Source organism: Crotalus tigris, unplaced genomic scaffold, assembly GCF_016545835.1.
Source record: "Crotalus tigris isolate CLP2741 ecotype Arizona unplaced genomic scaffold, ASM1654583v1 scf7180000019553.37968852642:3898890, whole genome shotgun sequence".
Classification (NCBI taxonomy): Eukaryota; Metazoa; Chordata; class Lepidosauria; order Squamata; family Viperidae; genus Crotalus; species Crotalus tigris.
Window position 1 is genome coordinate 2,973,797 of NW_024097591.1, and position 15,764 is coordinate 2,989,560.

Consider the following 15,764-nt stretch of genomic DNA (forward strand, 5'->3'; position numbering starts at 1 on the left):
TGCTGTCACCACTACCATCACCACCATCACCTCCACACAGCTTGACTGCTACACTCTACTCAGCATGGGGCTGTCCTTGAAGATGGTTCCAAGAATACAGAATCCCAGGCTGCCAATAGGTTGAGCAGCATTCCTTGATCACCGCATGGGTCAAAGTCTTCTGGACCAAACTCCAAGCCCAGTTTATGATAGCCCTGGATGACAGAGCTTAGATCTTCATCAAGAACCATCTTCCCCCAAAATAATTCCATGGGAACAAGGGGATGGTCTTAGAATTCCTCTGATCTTCACACCACTCCAAATGTGCTCTAGAACACCTACATTTTTATGGCTCTTTGAAAGCTTACTAAACTTGGGTTGATTGAATATTTGGGATAAACAGGTTGGAATGAAGACCATCTTGGAGAAGGTTGACCACTGAGGTTCTGGAGCTGACATTCAATTGGTGATGGGACCTTCAGGATGCTTTATCCTCCAGACATTATTGCAGTGTCGATTCAACCCAGAGCAGGTGGTTTCAGGTGCAAACTGAGTTTGGGTTACTAGTTTTCAACAAGACCTTGGGAATGTTACTTTTCCCATTTTCCCATGTATTGGGTAGATTCAGGGATACCTACAGGGTCACAAGCTCTCCGCCTTGAAGTCAAAGTTATCCGTAAGTCTCTGTGCTGATTCAAGAAAACGTTGCCATTTTTTGCAGAGTTGCTACTGAGGACAATCACCCAGCTTTGATCTTACCTGTATCTCCACCTTTGGGTGTTGCTCATTTCCAAGATCAGATAAACATTTGGCTTGAGGCCACCAAACTTGAAAGGGAACACGGAAGAAATTGTTTTATTTTATTTATGATGACACGATTAATGCACCTCACAGTCACCTCACAGTCACCTCACAGTGACAATTTGTGCTGAGTGAAGTCCTTTTTTTTTTTCTTCTTTTAAACGCCGAAAAGAAAATTGTAGGAAGCCAAATGAAGTTTTATGAGTCCCAACTTCCTGGGGATGCCATCCAAATCGTATAAAAGCTCCCTCTGCTCTCTGCAGTGCCATCAGCTTCTGCTTGACTCTCCTGTCTTCACTACTTCTCTTCGAAGAAGGTAAGACTATCTACTCAGAGAGAATTCCTCCTGGTTGAGAGCAAGCCAGAATCTGAGATTCTTCAAGATTATTCGCCAGATGACATGCTAGAAGGCTTCTGAACGTTTCTGCTTTCAGGACCGGCTTCTAGGTTTTCTCCTTGAAAGACCAGGAAGATATCATTTTGAGTTTCTTCCTTCTCAACCATATCTCTTTAGCTCACCATCCTAAGATAGCAGACTTTATGTTAGGGCATTGAGAGCAAGCCAACCTTTTTGAGATAGCTTGGATAGTCATCTTCTGTTTTCAGGACTGGCTTCACCCTTTCTATTTGAAGGACTAGAAGGGCTTCATTTTGAGTTTTTCCACTCTCCTTCTCTATTTTTAGCTTACCATCCAAAGAGAATGGACTTTATAGATAGGATACTGGAAAGCAATCGGGTCTTTTTGAGATAGCTTGGATAGTCATGCTTGCAAATCTAGGTTGTAATGACAAATGTTTGAGGGTCACCGATTAACCTAACTCTTAACTAGAATGACAGATTGGGATCCAACCTTGACTTCTTACTCAGAGGTCATGAAACCAGTTGAGAAATTGAGATCTAATCTTAGTTTTGGAGAAGATGACAAGAAAAATATGGGAGGAGCTTTCTCCTGATCAACTGGAGGTTTGGCCACCAGATGACCAAAGAAAGAAGCACACTCTTCGGCCTTAAACAAAGTATATGGTGCAGAGATGGGCTAATGTTCACAAAGTATTTTTATGCTTGGTGGAGTCAGGAGACGTAGAAATGTAAATTTCTCCTCCACTTCTTATCCAAAGTGAAAACAATGGAGCTTTTGATTTGATGTTGAATCTTGATGACTTCAACCATGCATTTTTCTTGGCAGGGTTAAAGTAGTAGATTACCTCTGGTTTCTTCTAGAACATTTTTTTTACTTCTTCCTCTATTCAGAGGAAATCAAGGACCATCATGGTGGATCCAAAGTGGGCTTCGAAAATGATGAAATAGTGGAGATAAAACCCAGTCTTCTCTTCTTCTCCCCTCTAATAAAAACAAGACTTGATTTTCCAGGTCTCCCTTCAAACTTCCATGCTTCTCCTGTTGAATTTCTTGGCTATTTTACGTTGAAGAAGCCTAAGACGTTAGTTCAACTCAGTTCTAGCTAATCTTGTTGAAGTATCTGCCAGTTGAAGGAAGACACTGGAGATGGAGTGGGCAAAATGAATGCAATTCTCACAATGTTTCTCTTTTTTTTATGCTAGACTTACTTTACAACTCAACGCAATGCCCTACTGTGGACCTGCTTGTGCTGTGCCATCTTGTGCATCTGCCCCAGTTGTTGGCTTCGGATCAGCCGGTTCCAAAGGTCTTGGTTTGGGTCTCGGCCATGCAGGTCTTGGCTATGGTTTGGGTTATGGCCATGGTTTGGGCTATGGCTTCGGAGCTGGTGCCTTGGCCGAAACCTCAGGAAGCCTGGGCACCCTGGCCGGAGTCATCCCCTCCTGCATCAACCAGATCCCAGCATCTGAGGTGACCATCCAGCCCCCTGCAGTCGTGGTCACCATTCCTGGTCCCATCCTCTCTGCCAGCTGTGAGCCCGTTGCCGTTGGAGGCAACACCCCATGTGCCATCTCTGGTTATGGGCGGAGAGGAAGCTTGGGCTATGGAGATCTTGGCTTCAGGGGTTATGGTGGTCTTCTTGGCAAAAGGTACCCATACAACCATAGAGGAAGCATCTGCTTGAGCCGTCGTGGTAGCATCTGCCTGTAGATGGATGAAATTGGCACGGACGACCCCTCCAGATATCACGACGGTGTTGGACTCACTTCTCTTGTTGGTTTTCTTTAAAATGCTCAGGTTCCCTCCCTCTTTGTCTACATATATGTTATATATAAAACATGCCTTCAGCAGCTCTTGCATGACTCTTAATGTCACTTCTCTGTGTTTTGCAATAAAAAGAAATTGCTTGAATCCACGTCTCTGTCTTCCTTTGATCTCCATCCTTTGTGGCATGGGTTGCAGTGAATTAAATTTCCACGAGGTCATGGATTGTTGCCTTCAAAGCCATGTCTGCCTTCAGACAACCCTTAACTTGAAGAACTTAAGAAGCGTTCAGATGAGCCAAGTCAAGGCTAAAACAGATAGGGAACGATTGCTTGAATTGGGTATGTCTAGTTTAATGAAGAGAAGGACGAGGGGGGACATGACAGCAGTCTTCTAGTCTCTCAGGGGCTGACACAAAGAAGAGGTAGTCAAGCTCTTCACAAAGCGCCTGAAGGCAGAACAAGAAGCAAAGGATGGAAACTAACCAAAGAGAGAAGCAACCTGGAACTAAGGAGAAATTTCTTGACAGTTAGAACAATTAACCAGTGGAACAACCTGCCTCCAGAAGCTGTGAATGCTCCAACACTAGAAGTTTTTAAGAAGAGATTGGACAACCATTTATCTGAAATGTTATAGGGTTTCCTGCTTGAGCAGGGGGTTGGACTAGATTGAATGTTCAAGACTACAGTAATAGCTCATATAGCCGTCTCCTCCATGGTGGTATCTACCTCCCTTTTAAAGAATCAGGTTATACCATCTTCCCTCTCTCTTTTCACAGGACTTGTAGATATGTCTTTGAATTGCCTAGAATGTTAGCTCTGGAGGAGGAGGAGGAGGAGGGGGGGAGGAGGAGGAAGACAGTGACTATGGGGTCCTTGGTTCTCTCTGAGCTTGATTGTTTTCCTACAGACATTTCATTACCAAACTAGGTTTCATCATCAGTGCTTGTTTCCTTGTTGTCTCTTTGCTCCCTAGAAAAGAGACTCTTTCTCTTGCCACTCTGGCCTGCATTCCACCACAAAATCTGGCCTAAGCAGAAGGTCTCCTGCTGGAACAGGGGGCTGGACCAGAAGACCTCCAAAGCCCCTTCCAACCTTATTTTTCTATGTTCTAGATCATGCAGAGATGCAACAAAGCCCCTCTTCCAAGCATGACTCCTGGTGGTGCTTCTCCATGTGAGTCAGGATTTGATTTAAAAATATGATAGGACTGGAATTTAACAATGCTAGGGATATGGTCTATCCTCTTCTCAAGATGGATCTTTGCCATGAAGAAATCCTTCAAAGAGGGGAAGAAATTGAATATGTCAAGAAAATCCTTTCTGGGCATAAAATGTTCTGGAGATCTCTAAAGTGTTCCAAACAGAAATATTCATTTTTAAAAAAGAATTCATTCATTCATTCATTCATTCCCTCATTCATTCCTTCATTCAAAGGAACCACAGCATCTGGCCTACACAGAAGGGCAGAAGGTCTCCTGCTTGAGCAGGAAGTTGGACTAGAAGACCTCCAAGGTTCCTTCCAACTCTGTTATTTTATTAACTTTCCCGGGAGCTCCAGAATATCCCATGAACTATAGAACTCCTTCTATTCTTCTTCCAGACGCTGTTCATCCAGCTGTTCTAACAAAGCTTAGCTTCTTACACAAAGGTAGCAGCTGCGTCGCTCCTTGACTAAGCTACGATATTGTGCAAAACGTGGTTTCTCCACCAACATGGTTTTTCCACCAATAGCTTGGAGGAAGGAGATTCCCCCCCCCCATTTTTAGTGTATATCCTGCGTGTGTTTTGAGATACAATGCCCACAAGGAGGCGCTGTGAGACCGGTTTCATCCTTTTTGAGAGATCAGCCACATGTTTTTCTATGGAGGTTCAAACCTCTTATGAGAATTCAACTCATTCATGTCTATGGAGATTCTCGGCCATCCAGGTCCTAGTTGTCCCAAAAGTGCTTCATCAGGAGGCAACTGGACTTCCTTGTTTTTCTTTGAAGATGTTTCGCTTCTCATCCAAGAAGCTTCTTCAGCTCTGCCTGGATGGTGGGGAATAGAAGGGTCCAGTCAGAGCTGAAGAAGCTTCTTGGGTGAGAAGCAAAACGTCTTCAAAGAAAAACAAGGTAGTCCAGTTGCCTCCTGAAAAAAAAGCACCTTTGGGTCAACACATTCAAGCTTTGGGCGACTACATATAGTCAATCAAGCTTTAGGGGCCATGTAGATCTCACATATTATACCTGTTCTTCTGTTATTCTTTCATGAATGTGTTTCTCTTTTTTTCCCTTTATGGAGCTGAACAAAGATATGGTGAGTCCCATAAATCTCCTGATTTAGACAATATCTCCAGTTCTTCTATCCTTCTGCAAATGTGGAGCCCAGAACTGTTGTGGGGGTGGGGTCTCAAAATAGAGGAGAAAGAGAACCAGAACGGTGATAGTCCTTCTAGCAGTTTTGACCAAGACCCAGCCCAGTTGGCATGGATTGATGCAAAGGGCAAACTCAACCAAGGGTCAACATCACTCAACATGGCATATTCGTTAGTAGGGTAAATTGTCCACCTTCTCTTCGAACCCTGACCCACCCAGGCTATATGGAGAAGACCTCCAGGGCCACCAAGACAAGAGTTTGCCCATCTTCAAATGACAACCAAGGAGAACCACAGGATTGCAATGCAGAATGTTTTTTTTTATTGAAGTGCAAAGAAAGAATATTGCAAGAAGCCATCAGGGGTTCCAAACAGTGCAAAGAAATTAACATCTCTGCTTTGACAAATAATTTTAGAGGAGACTAGATGTTTGCAGAGCTCCGTTCATTCAACACTTCATATAAAGCCGTTGACTGATCAATTGGGCACAGGGCTAATAGATGTTGGGATACCGGAGAAGAATACAAGCAGTGGAGTAACTTGAGAGTAGATGGAAGAGAACTGTGGAAGCTAAATGCAGGCCAAACATGCCTTAGCCAATCTTCACAAATCCGTTTTTGGTCATGGAGAGTCCGGGTTAACTTAACAGGGGAGGTTGCAGGGGAGAGCGCAGATGCTTCCACGGCGACCGAAACGTCCCAAGCGGCCTCCATAGTAGCCACCACCGAAGCGTCCAAAACCTCCAGGGGCACATGGAGTGTTGCCTCCAACAGCGACGGGCTCACAGCTGGCAGATAGGATGGGACCAGGAATGGTGACCACAACTGCAGGGGGCTGGATGGTCACCTCAGATGGTGGGATCTGGTTGATGCAGGAGGGGATGACTCCGGCCAGGGTGCCCAGGTTTCCTGAAGATTCAGCCAAGGCACCAGCTCCATAGCCAAGTCCGAGACCTCTGTAGCCATAACCCCAAGGTCCACATCCACTTGACCCAAGTCCAACGACAGGGGCGGAAGCACAGGATGGGACAGCACAGGATGGTGGACAGCAAGCCATGTCTGGTGATAGGACTGAAAGAAGAAGGAGACAGTATTGACATACACCAACCAAGGGTGGCCCCAAAGGAATTATGGAAGAACATAGATTTACGGTATCCCATCCAGGAGAGGTGGTTGGCTTCCCATATTAAGAAAATTGGGGATCTTCTGAATTATTCATTTGGTTTTACTTAAATGATTTACAAACATTTGAAGCTCTTTTGGTAGTAGAACAGAGCATCAATTTTCTAGTCCCAGTGATCGAAGAGATCAAGAGCACTGCATTCTTAGCAAAAACACAAAAGTCTTGCCTTTGCTATTCTCCTGGATGTAGTTCCCACTTTCCAGTATAGCCTATAAATTTCATGATGGTGTTCCACCATGCATTCCCTGACTTAATCCTGTTTTGCCTTTCCAGCAAATTCAGACAGATGCTACTACGCAAGTCTTGGGTATTCCAAAACTGCCAATAAACCTCTAAAAGGTAGGAGAGACCAGCTTACCTGTTCCTATGAGGAGAAGAAGGCAAGAGAGGATGAGATGTTAAGCTGTTGGAGATCCTGTGAAGGACAGGGCTTTTTATACTGTCTTCCTAGCGTCCCACTGAGCGGACAAATATACCTTTGCCTCACTAACTGGTAATTAATCACCATTAAAATCTGCTGTTCCCGTCCTTTGAAAAAATTACCTTGAACCCTGAAGGCATTCTGTGGAAAAGATTCCGCTGCTGTCAGCACAGGAGGATACAAATGGCCTGAAACATGTTAGAATACTTCCTTCCTGTCCTCTTTTATTTTCACAGATGCTTGCAACGTTCAAGATGGGAAGCGGAATGCAGGGGGAATGTTGAGTTTCACGAGTGGGCGAAAAAGCCACAGCAGATTCTCAGCTGTCTACCTGATTTTGACACAGTTGAAAGAATGTTGTAGAACTGTCAGGTGGATGAAGCTTTGGAGAACCATCACCAGCAATGACCATGTAGTACCAGAATGGTTCGTGTTCACACATATTATGGAGTACTGATCCTTTGTTTTCTGGAGAAGCACTTGGCTCATCATAGAGGGATAGGCCATATGCATGAATATCCATGTTTCCTTGTGCAGCACTTGATCTTCTAGCTCAATTTTGAAGAGTCCCATTTGAAGGAGCTTATTTTGGATGATATGGAACTCACATCATCTCTGAAGCCATATTCACACAACAGGTTCCATCTAAAAGGGGATGCCTGGGTTTGGCTCTATGTGCTGAACAAACTCAGATACTCCCATTAACCAATCAATTAAGAGAGTGTGTGAACCCCGACAATTGGGACCTAGTCCATAGATCAGGGCTAAAGGAGCCATAGTTTGATGGAATGAGTTTTAACCAGAATGATATGGGATGCTGTGTTTCACAAATGGTTGTGCCAGTACACTAATGTAGAATCCTGGACTGATACTAGAAGGAAGGAACTACTTGAAACCAACCAGCTCCATTCACAGAACTGGTTTTCACAGTGCTCACAATACATACACTTTAAATAAACTTCATCAGCTGGCTTTGTTCAACACGCCAACACAAAAGTCCTCCCCACAGTTAACAATAACCTAGTCATAGAATGGTGGACTAGTCAAGGATCATGAGGAACATCTAGTTCCTGATTAGCTTCTCCAGGATATTCTTTTTTACACCTGAAGTCTGATTTTTGTAGTACCTATCAGAAGTGCATCTACTGGTTATTTGTGTGGTTCAAGTGGCATCAAGAAATACAGACTCAAAAGGTGTAAAGGATTCTCCTGTAAGTCCACGTTTGACGTTCTTGAGAAGAAGGGTCTGATGTCCTCCTTGGTGGTAGAGACTTTCCAAAGCCATGCTTTAGCTTTTCGGTGGGACTTGAAGAAAAAACCTTAAGAAGATTCGGATCCAGATTTTGGGGTTTCTTTCAGGAAAAACTAGCCAGCCTTAATTTTTCTCTTGGAGAAATGAATCCTACAGATGATTCATCTAATGGCATGACTTCCCACAGTTAGAATTCACAGTCAGCATTACTTGAGAAAATGGACAAATATTTTGTGGTGGGAACCATCTGCCTCCTTTGAAGTCCTGTACTTCCTCTGGGTGTTCCTGGCATTTTTTTTATTTATTTCCTGGTAGAACAGCCTTGCACAGCTTTCCAGAAGTGTTGATGCAACCAAAATTAATCTTAAGAGTTATGACCCCTTTAGCAATCTGACCTCTCTTTCAGGTAGCATCTCGGCATTAATTAAAGGCACTGGACTTGTTGTATAATTATCTACTCGTCAAGGAAATGGGCATGATTATTTTTAAAAGCTTGGCAATGGAGCACGACAATTACTGAAGCAGCTTGATTCTGATTGGGAAGATAAGAAGAAGAAAAAAATCAGGAATATAAACTTCTGTGAAGTTTTCCTACGATGCTTAGCCAAGCCACATTCCGATGTAAACTGGATATATATATATTTTCCCCCCTCCAGGTAGAGTGAATTTAGTCATGCAACAACATAATTTGTGAATCCGTGTCTTGACGGAAGTGGGGTCAGGGGTCACTGTGTTGAAAAGGAATAGAGACAAAATTGAGTGCAGAGGAGAGGGGAATTGGTTACCAAATAGGAGAAGAAAGAAATGAAGAACAAGGTCCAGAAAGAGTGAAATTGAACAGCCATGCAATCTCTCCCACTCAGCAAGTAGGAAAAAGCCCATTCGGGCCCAGAGAGGATGAAATTGACCAGCTATGCTATCTCTCCCACTCAACAAACAAAAAAGGGACCCACTCAGGTCCAGAAAGAGTGAAATTGACTCGCCATGCAATCTCTCCCACTCAACAACTCATCTTCAAAGGCATCCTTGCTCTTTGCAGTGATTTGTACCTCCCACTCACTTAATCATTTTCAACAGTATCTCTGACATTTATCTCCTGTTGTTCTCCACAAACCTACGCTATCCCCACCCTTCACCAGTAGTTATGGAGGGTGGAACCTCTTGTTTGCCGTGTGTAAACACACTACATTTTCCCATGGATACACAATTTTGTTTGGGCTGAGTCGGTGAATTGGAAGGCAGAACCTGGCTTCAAAAGAGAAGCTGGATAAGTAGCCCTTGTAGAGCAATTTAATCTACATTGAAGGTTATGAATGAAATTATTCATATTATTATTAATAATAATAATAAGAAGAAGAATTTGCCTCTCGCCATTAAATCCCCTATTGAGCTTGGAGTGGGGGACTACATTCCAATTTTTCATGGCATTTAATTGCACCCCTTCCTCTTATATCAAGCTGAGGCTATGCATCTGCCAGAATAGAATAGAATAGAATGGAGTAGAGTAGAATAGAATAGTAGAATAGAATAGAATAGAATAGAATAGAATAGAATAGAATAGAATAGAATAGAATAGAATAATAACTTTATTGTCATTTTGAATGTTGAACCTTTTCTAATTTACAGATAATTAAAAAAACATCTTCAAACTGGTATTTTTATTTGTTAAGGGTAAGATGTTCCTTGTGTTTCTCCTTCTCCTTCTTCCAAGAGAGATACAAAGATCCCCTCCCCCCCAAAAAACCCTAAATAAAATTTTAATTCTCCTAAATGTCCTCCATTTTTGGAAGAGATTTGGAAAGCGCCTCCTGCTTCTTCCAGCTGAGATGCACAAAGGGAACCAGCCCCAAAAGCAGGATTTTTCTCCGCAGTTTGACCACAGGAGCCCAATTTTCTTCCTTTGCTAGTACTCCTTCGGAATTTCTTTGTTCTACCAAGCAGTCTTTGAGTTGGAAGGAAGATCCTGTCCATAAGATGCTATCTTAACTTTTCTAGGAAAGATAAACATCTGGCCACTAGAATGTCATTTTGTCACTGTTTATTTGTTTGGTCCTTTTTCCTGCTGACATCTTGCTCCAAGGAAATTCATCCAGCCTGATTGGAGATGGAAACTAAAACTGGTGAGCTGGATAATTGCAGATCTCAATCCTGGTGGCACAGCTTTGATCTCTTTTATTGCTTAAATGAGCTGGAGAGAAGACAGCTATGGGGAATGACAAACATCTTGCCCTGTTTGGGCTAAATAGATTGTGAAAATCCACAGGTCAGCTTTTTGTCTTGATACGTCTATCATCCACACACAAAATAATGGCGGGGTGCGAATTAAAAACCAAACAGAACTCCATTGTCCTTTTCAAACTGGTATTTATCCCACAAAGAATGTCTCTAGGGCTGATCCAGAGAGACCATCTTTATTTTGCTTTTCTTTCGGCCAATTTTTTTTTTCTCTTACTGAAACTAAAAATATATGAATCTTTCTTGGGTTGCCCAGAGAAATTCAAGAAATCCGTTACTTGTTCCTGTGATTTTGCTGGAAATCAATGCATATTTCAAGGAAATTCGAAGAATCAAATGTGGATTAAAGAATATTCAGTAAAACAAACAAACAACCCCCCTCCACTAATAGATTAAAAACTACTTTTTTAGCAACTCGTCCTCAGCATATCTAGTGTAATTGGGCTTATATGAGCCTGTTCTGCTTTCTTTGATGTGGAAGTGATATTGTTGTGAGTTGTTGCAACACCACCCCAAAGGGAGAGGAGGTGTTTTGGTTTTACTTCTTTTTCTGTTTTGATTTGAAGTTTTGGGGTTTTTTTAGCATGAATTCAATGCCAGCAAAAGCTCCTGGGGAGCAATAAAACGCCGTGCCCCCAAAGCATCTCATGTCAATCTTACATTGAGCAGAAACCTATGGAGATGTTTTAAAATGGTTTATTAATATCTGTTGACAACAGAAACAAGGGAACAAGCCTGAACAAATGATACGGCACCCCTTTTTCAAAAAGAAAAAAAAATGTGAAATTTTAGAAGGGAAATGAGAATAATGTTATGTGTGGATTTCCCTGGAGAACCATGATTTGTTTACAGCAGCTATTCCTGTTGGAACAAAGAAGCTTTGGATTCTTGGGATTCAAGGTTAGATTGGACGATCCCAAGACCATCCCTTTGAGGGAAAAATCCGGAAGTTTTCTCTCTCCCATGTTAATCTTTATAATGTTGATATTTTGTTGATCTTTCTCCTTCCTTTTCTCCTTCTTCTCCTTCTCCTCATTTTTCTTCTTTTTCTCTTTCTCCGTCTCCTCCTCAACTTCCTTCTCCTTCTTCTTCTCCTTCTCCTTCTCTTTCTTCTTTTCCTTCTCCTTCTTCTCCTTCTCCTTCTCTTTTCCTCCTTCTCCTTCTCCTCCTTCCCCTTCCCCTTCTCTTCTCCTTCCCATACCAAACCCACCCCAGATCCTGATTTAATATTCCATACTTCCACCTATTTCCTACTTCAATGGCTTGAGAGGGTCAGCGCAATAAAAAGAATTTAAAAGCAAGTCCAATCTTTTCCTATTCTTCTCCTTGAGGAACAAAGAGAGTGAAGCCCCATGGTTTCTGATGTGGTGAGACACACCCCACTAAGCTGAGATTTGTACAAAATATCTGTGAACCCCAAACAACTGAAAAATAGAGGAACACCCACACGCCGTTCTAAGGAAATAAAATTGTAATTATTATCTTGACATGTTATGAGTCAGAGTGCGTTGGCGGTTCATTAAGGCCTGTGGGACGTCTTCTTCAGATGCCACCAGATCTAGCAGAATGGTATAAAAGTCCTCTCCACTCAGGGAGATCTTCACAGCATTTCTGACCAGCTTGCTCCCTTTCTACTTCTTCTCCTCTGAGCAGGTAATTTCTTTACTGGAACAGGTCATCTTAGAGAGTCAGAACTGCAGAAATATTTATAGGACAGGAATGGAGCTTGATAAGCCCTCCAGACTCTTGCTAGGAGGAACAGTCACTATGAAGAAAGAGCTGGAGGAGAATAACCTTTGCAGGTTCAGCTGAAGGGAGAGGAATTTGAGCCCAGCTTTAGTAAGAAACCTACGAAGGGGATAGCCCTACACTAACAAAAACTCTGGAGAACAGACAAGGTTCTCCACGATAAACAAGGATAGGAAGGACACTTCATATCTTCACAGTCTCTGTGTCAGAAGCTCTCAGAGCGTCTTCAAATCATTTTTAAATAGTCTTCAGAAAAATGTGGACCATTTGTACTAGATCTGTGACAATTCTTTCTGGTAATGGAGCTTCACAGAACAAGAGCAATTCCAGATGGACACTTTCTTCCATTTTAGTTTAGGTTGGGGTTTTTTTGTTTTTTAAATCACCTGTGGTTTATTCAAAGTCTGGACTTGCTTGGTGCAGTCTGTTGAAGATCTAGTGTTTGCAGTCACAGAACACACTAAGCTTGAGTAGCTTGAACCTGTGGTTATCCGTATATTCTGGTGTATAAGACGACTTTCTAAACCCTGAAAATCTTCTCAAAAGTCGGGGTCGTCTTATACCCTGGAATATACGGGTAGCTGTTCTCTGAATTTAAAACCAATCTGCCCCCTAGTGGCCAGCCCTATTTTTTTTTTACAGAAATAAGCACTAACAGGTCAAAGCTTTCTAGCAGCAAAGGAATGGAGCTCCTATTGTGCTCATCTATAAACAGAAATTCAATATTGTACTGTATTTTCTGGCATATAAGACGACTTTCTAAACCCTGAAAATCTTCTCAAAAGTTGGGGGTCGTCTTATACGCCCAGTCGCCTTATATGCCGGAATATATGGTAATTTGGAGGGGGATGACTTTATGACTCATTATTCTGTGCACCTAAAGGATGGGTTATCATCTAATTAATCATCTTGTGCTAAACTAGACAGAAGGTTGACCTGAAACAAAATAAGAATGTTGTTCCATTATCTGGAATCTTCTTTGAGTCTTTATGATTTTTTTGGGCATTCTCTCTCTCCTCCCATGGATGGCTTGATTGTGTACTGTTTCATTTCAGACATTCCTTAATAGTCCTACACAAATGGCTTACTGTGGACCATCTTGCGCTGTCCCATCTTGTGCTTCCGCCCCTGTCGTCGGACTTGGGTCAACTGGCTGTGGACCATGGGGATACGGCTACAGAGGTCTCGGCTATGGCCTTGGCTACGGTTATGGCTCTGCTAGGTTTGGTGAATCCGCTAGGAACTTGGGCACCCTGGCCGGAGTCATCCCTTCTTGCATCAGCCAGGTCCCACCATCTGAGGTGACCATCCAGCCCCCTGCAGTCGTGGTCACCATTCCTGGTCCCATCCTCTCCGCCAGCTGTGAGCCCGTCGCCGTTGGAGGCAACACCCCATGTGCCCCTGGAGGTGTCGGAGGCATCGGTGGTGGCTACTTTGGAGGCCGCCTGGGACGTCTCGGTCGCCGAGGGAGCATCTGTTCTTTCGGTCGCAGAGGTAGCATCTGCACCCTCCCTTGTTAAGTGAGCCTGGACTCTCCCTGACCAAAATGGATTTCAGAAGACCGGCTAAGGCGTATCTGAGCCCTGTTGTGTGTGCATGCAGTTTTCACAGCTCCTTCCACTCTAGAATTATCCCACTGCTTGTATTCTTTTCTGGCACTCCAACACACACTTCTGGCAGATAAGTAAGATCAGTGAAGAGCTTCATGTGAAGTTTTGAACGAAAAAAGCTTGCCAACCTCTAGGGACTTGTCTCCTCTCTGCCCCCCTGAGATTATTTATCAAAGGGGAGATGTTCATTTTTTTTGCATTCTTTGGATCCCCTGATGATGTCTTCCAATGATCTTTCTTTGCACTTTAATAAAAAGCATTCTGCACTGCAAACCTGTGACTCTCCTTGGTTGTAATTTGAAGATGGGCAAAGTCTTCTCTTGGTGGCCATGGAGGTTTTCTCCATGTAGCCTGGGTGGGAAGGGGTGGAAAGAGAAGGGTGGCTAAGGTTCCCCTGCTGATGAATAAGCCATGATAGGTGAAGCAGATCATTGGTTGGGTTTGCCATTTGCATTCATCCATGCAAACTGGGTCAGGCCTCGGTCAAAGCTGGTAGAAGGCCTATCACAGTCCTGTTTGTCCTGCCCCTCTATTCTGCCTTGCTGACACCCCATCTGAAGAATGTTGTACAATTCTGGGCACCACATTTTGAGAAGGATATTCAGCTTAGAGAAGGTTCAGGATAAAGTGACAAAGAAGACATGGGGGCCTCTTGGAGGTTGATGTAGACGACCTCCAAGGTCCCTTCCAGCTCTATTCTGATTGATTGATTGGCTAGAGGACATGTCTTATGAGGACAGGCCAAAGGAACATGAGATGTTCAGTCTGAAGTCAGCAAACATATGGGACTCACCATAGGTCCACCATAGGACCAGGTTCAGGCCCATGAAGGGGAGGTACAATCAAGATATTCATGGGCTATCTCCCATGGACTCCAAACCAGAGGAACAAGTAGAGGTTGCCATATCTAGATGGCCACTCAAGTTTAATTGATCAAATATAGTTATCCAAAGCATGAAGGTCTATGAATTTGATTCTCTGAACAGTCTTTGAACTCCCATAGAAGAACATCTGTCTTCTCACCTCTGAAGATGCCCCATAAAGATGAAAAAGTAATCATACCTCCTATGGTCACTGATTTGAAAACACACAGGATATACACTATTTAAAAACAGAAATTTCTTCTTCATGAAAGATGGCAGGGGAGGCCATCTCTTGGTGGGATGACATAATAAGAGGTCAACCAATTCTCCAAAGCGTCTGAAGGCTGGACAAGAAGCATAGATGGAAACTAATCAAGGAGAGAAACAACTTAGGACTAAGGAGAAATTTCCTGACAGTGGGAACAATTAATCAGCGGAACAGCCTGCTTCCAGAAGTTGTGAATGCTTCAACACTGGAAGTTTTTAAGAAGAGATTGGACAATCATTTGTCTGAAATGGTATATACCTTGAAGACACCTTCCATCCCTATTATTCTGTCATTGTGTCTTTCTATTATTACAACATCTGTATCTATTTGCTGTTTCTAGGAGCTCTTTGTTATGAAAACATAAGGGAAGTCCGCCTGTGGATCTCATTCTGGCCTGACTTGATTATACAGAACAGACAAATCAAAATCCCCAAGACAGAAAGAGCTTGTGGAATTCATTGTTACTGAGGACAATAATGACAATCACAGAGTAAAAAGGTTTCACCAGGAATGAGGTCCTATTGCTAGCCATTCTCCAGGATTGCCAATCAAAGCTTGGAAACATAGAGTTTAGGATGACACTTAATCTCTTCCCTCAGTTCTGGGTTTCCTGGAGACGTGCTCTGGCGTTTGCAAGGGGACCATGTTTCCGAGATCCCTCTTCTCAGTCAGAGGTGATCGCTAGATAGAGCATCTTCGTGAAAAGGCTGTGCTAAGGATCTGCATCCTGAGTTGGCTGCAGCCCTCACTGAATGATGTACCTGCTACCTTCTTGTGATGTGCTAAGTTGGGTTAGAACAGCTGAATAAACAGGGTCTGGAAGAAGAAGGGAACATTCTGGAGTTCATGGAATCTTCTGGAATTCCCCAATCAGTTCCAATGACTGACTGACTGACTGACTGACTGACTGACTGACTGACTGA

At 43.1% G+C, this 15,764-nt stretch overlaps 1 protein-coding gene across 1 annotated transcript; it reads left to right on the forward strand.

Annotated features, from left to right (window-relative positions):
* The first annotated feature begins 894 nt into the window (after positions 1-894).
* LOC120317035 (shematrin-like protein 2) lies at positions 895-3,010 on the forward strand. Its single transcript, XM_039363280.1, has 2 exons — positions 895-1,096; positions 2,344-3,010. Exons 1-2 carry the CDS (start codon positions 981-983, stop codon positions 2,849-2,851), a joined length of 624 nt encoding a protein of 207 aa, XP_039219214.1. The 5' UTR covers positions 895-980; the 3' UTR covers positions 2,852-3,010.
* The last annotated feature ends 12,754 nt before the right edge of the window (positions 3,011-15,764 follow it).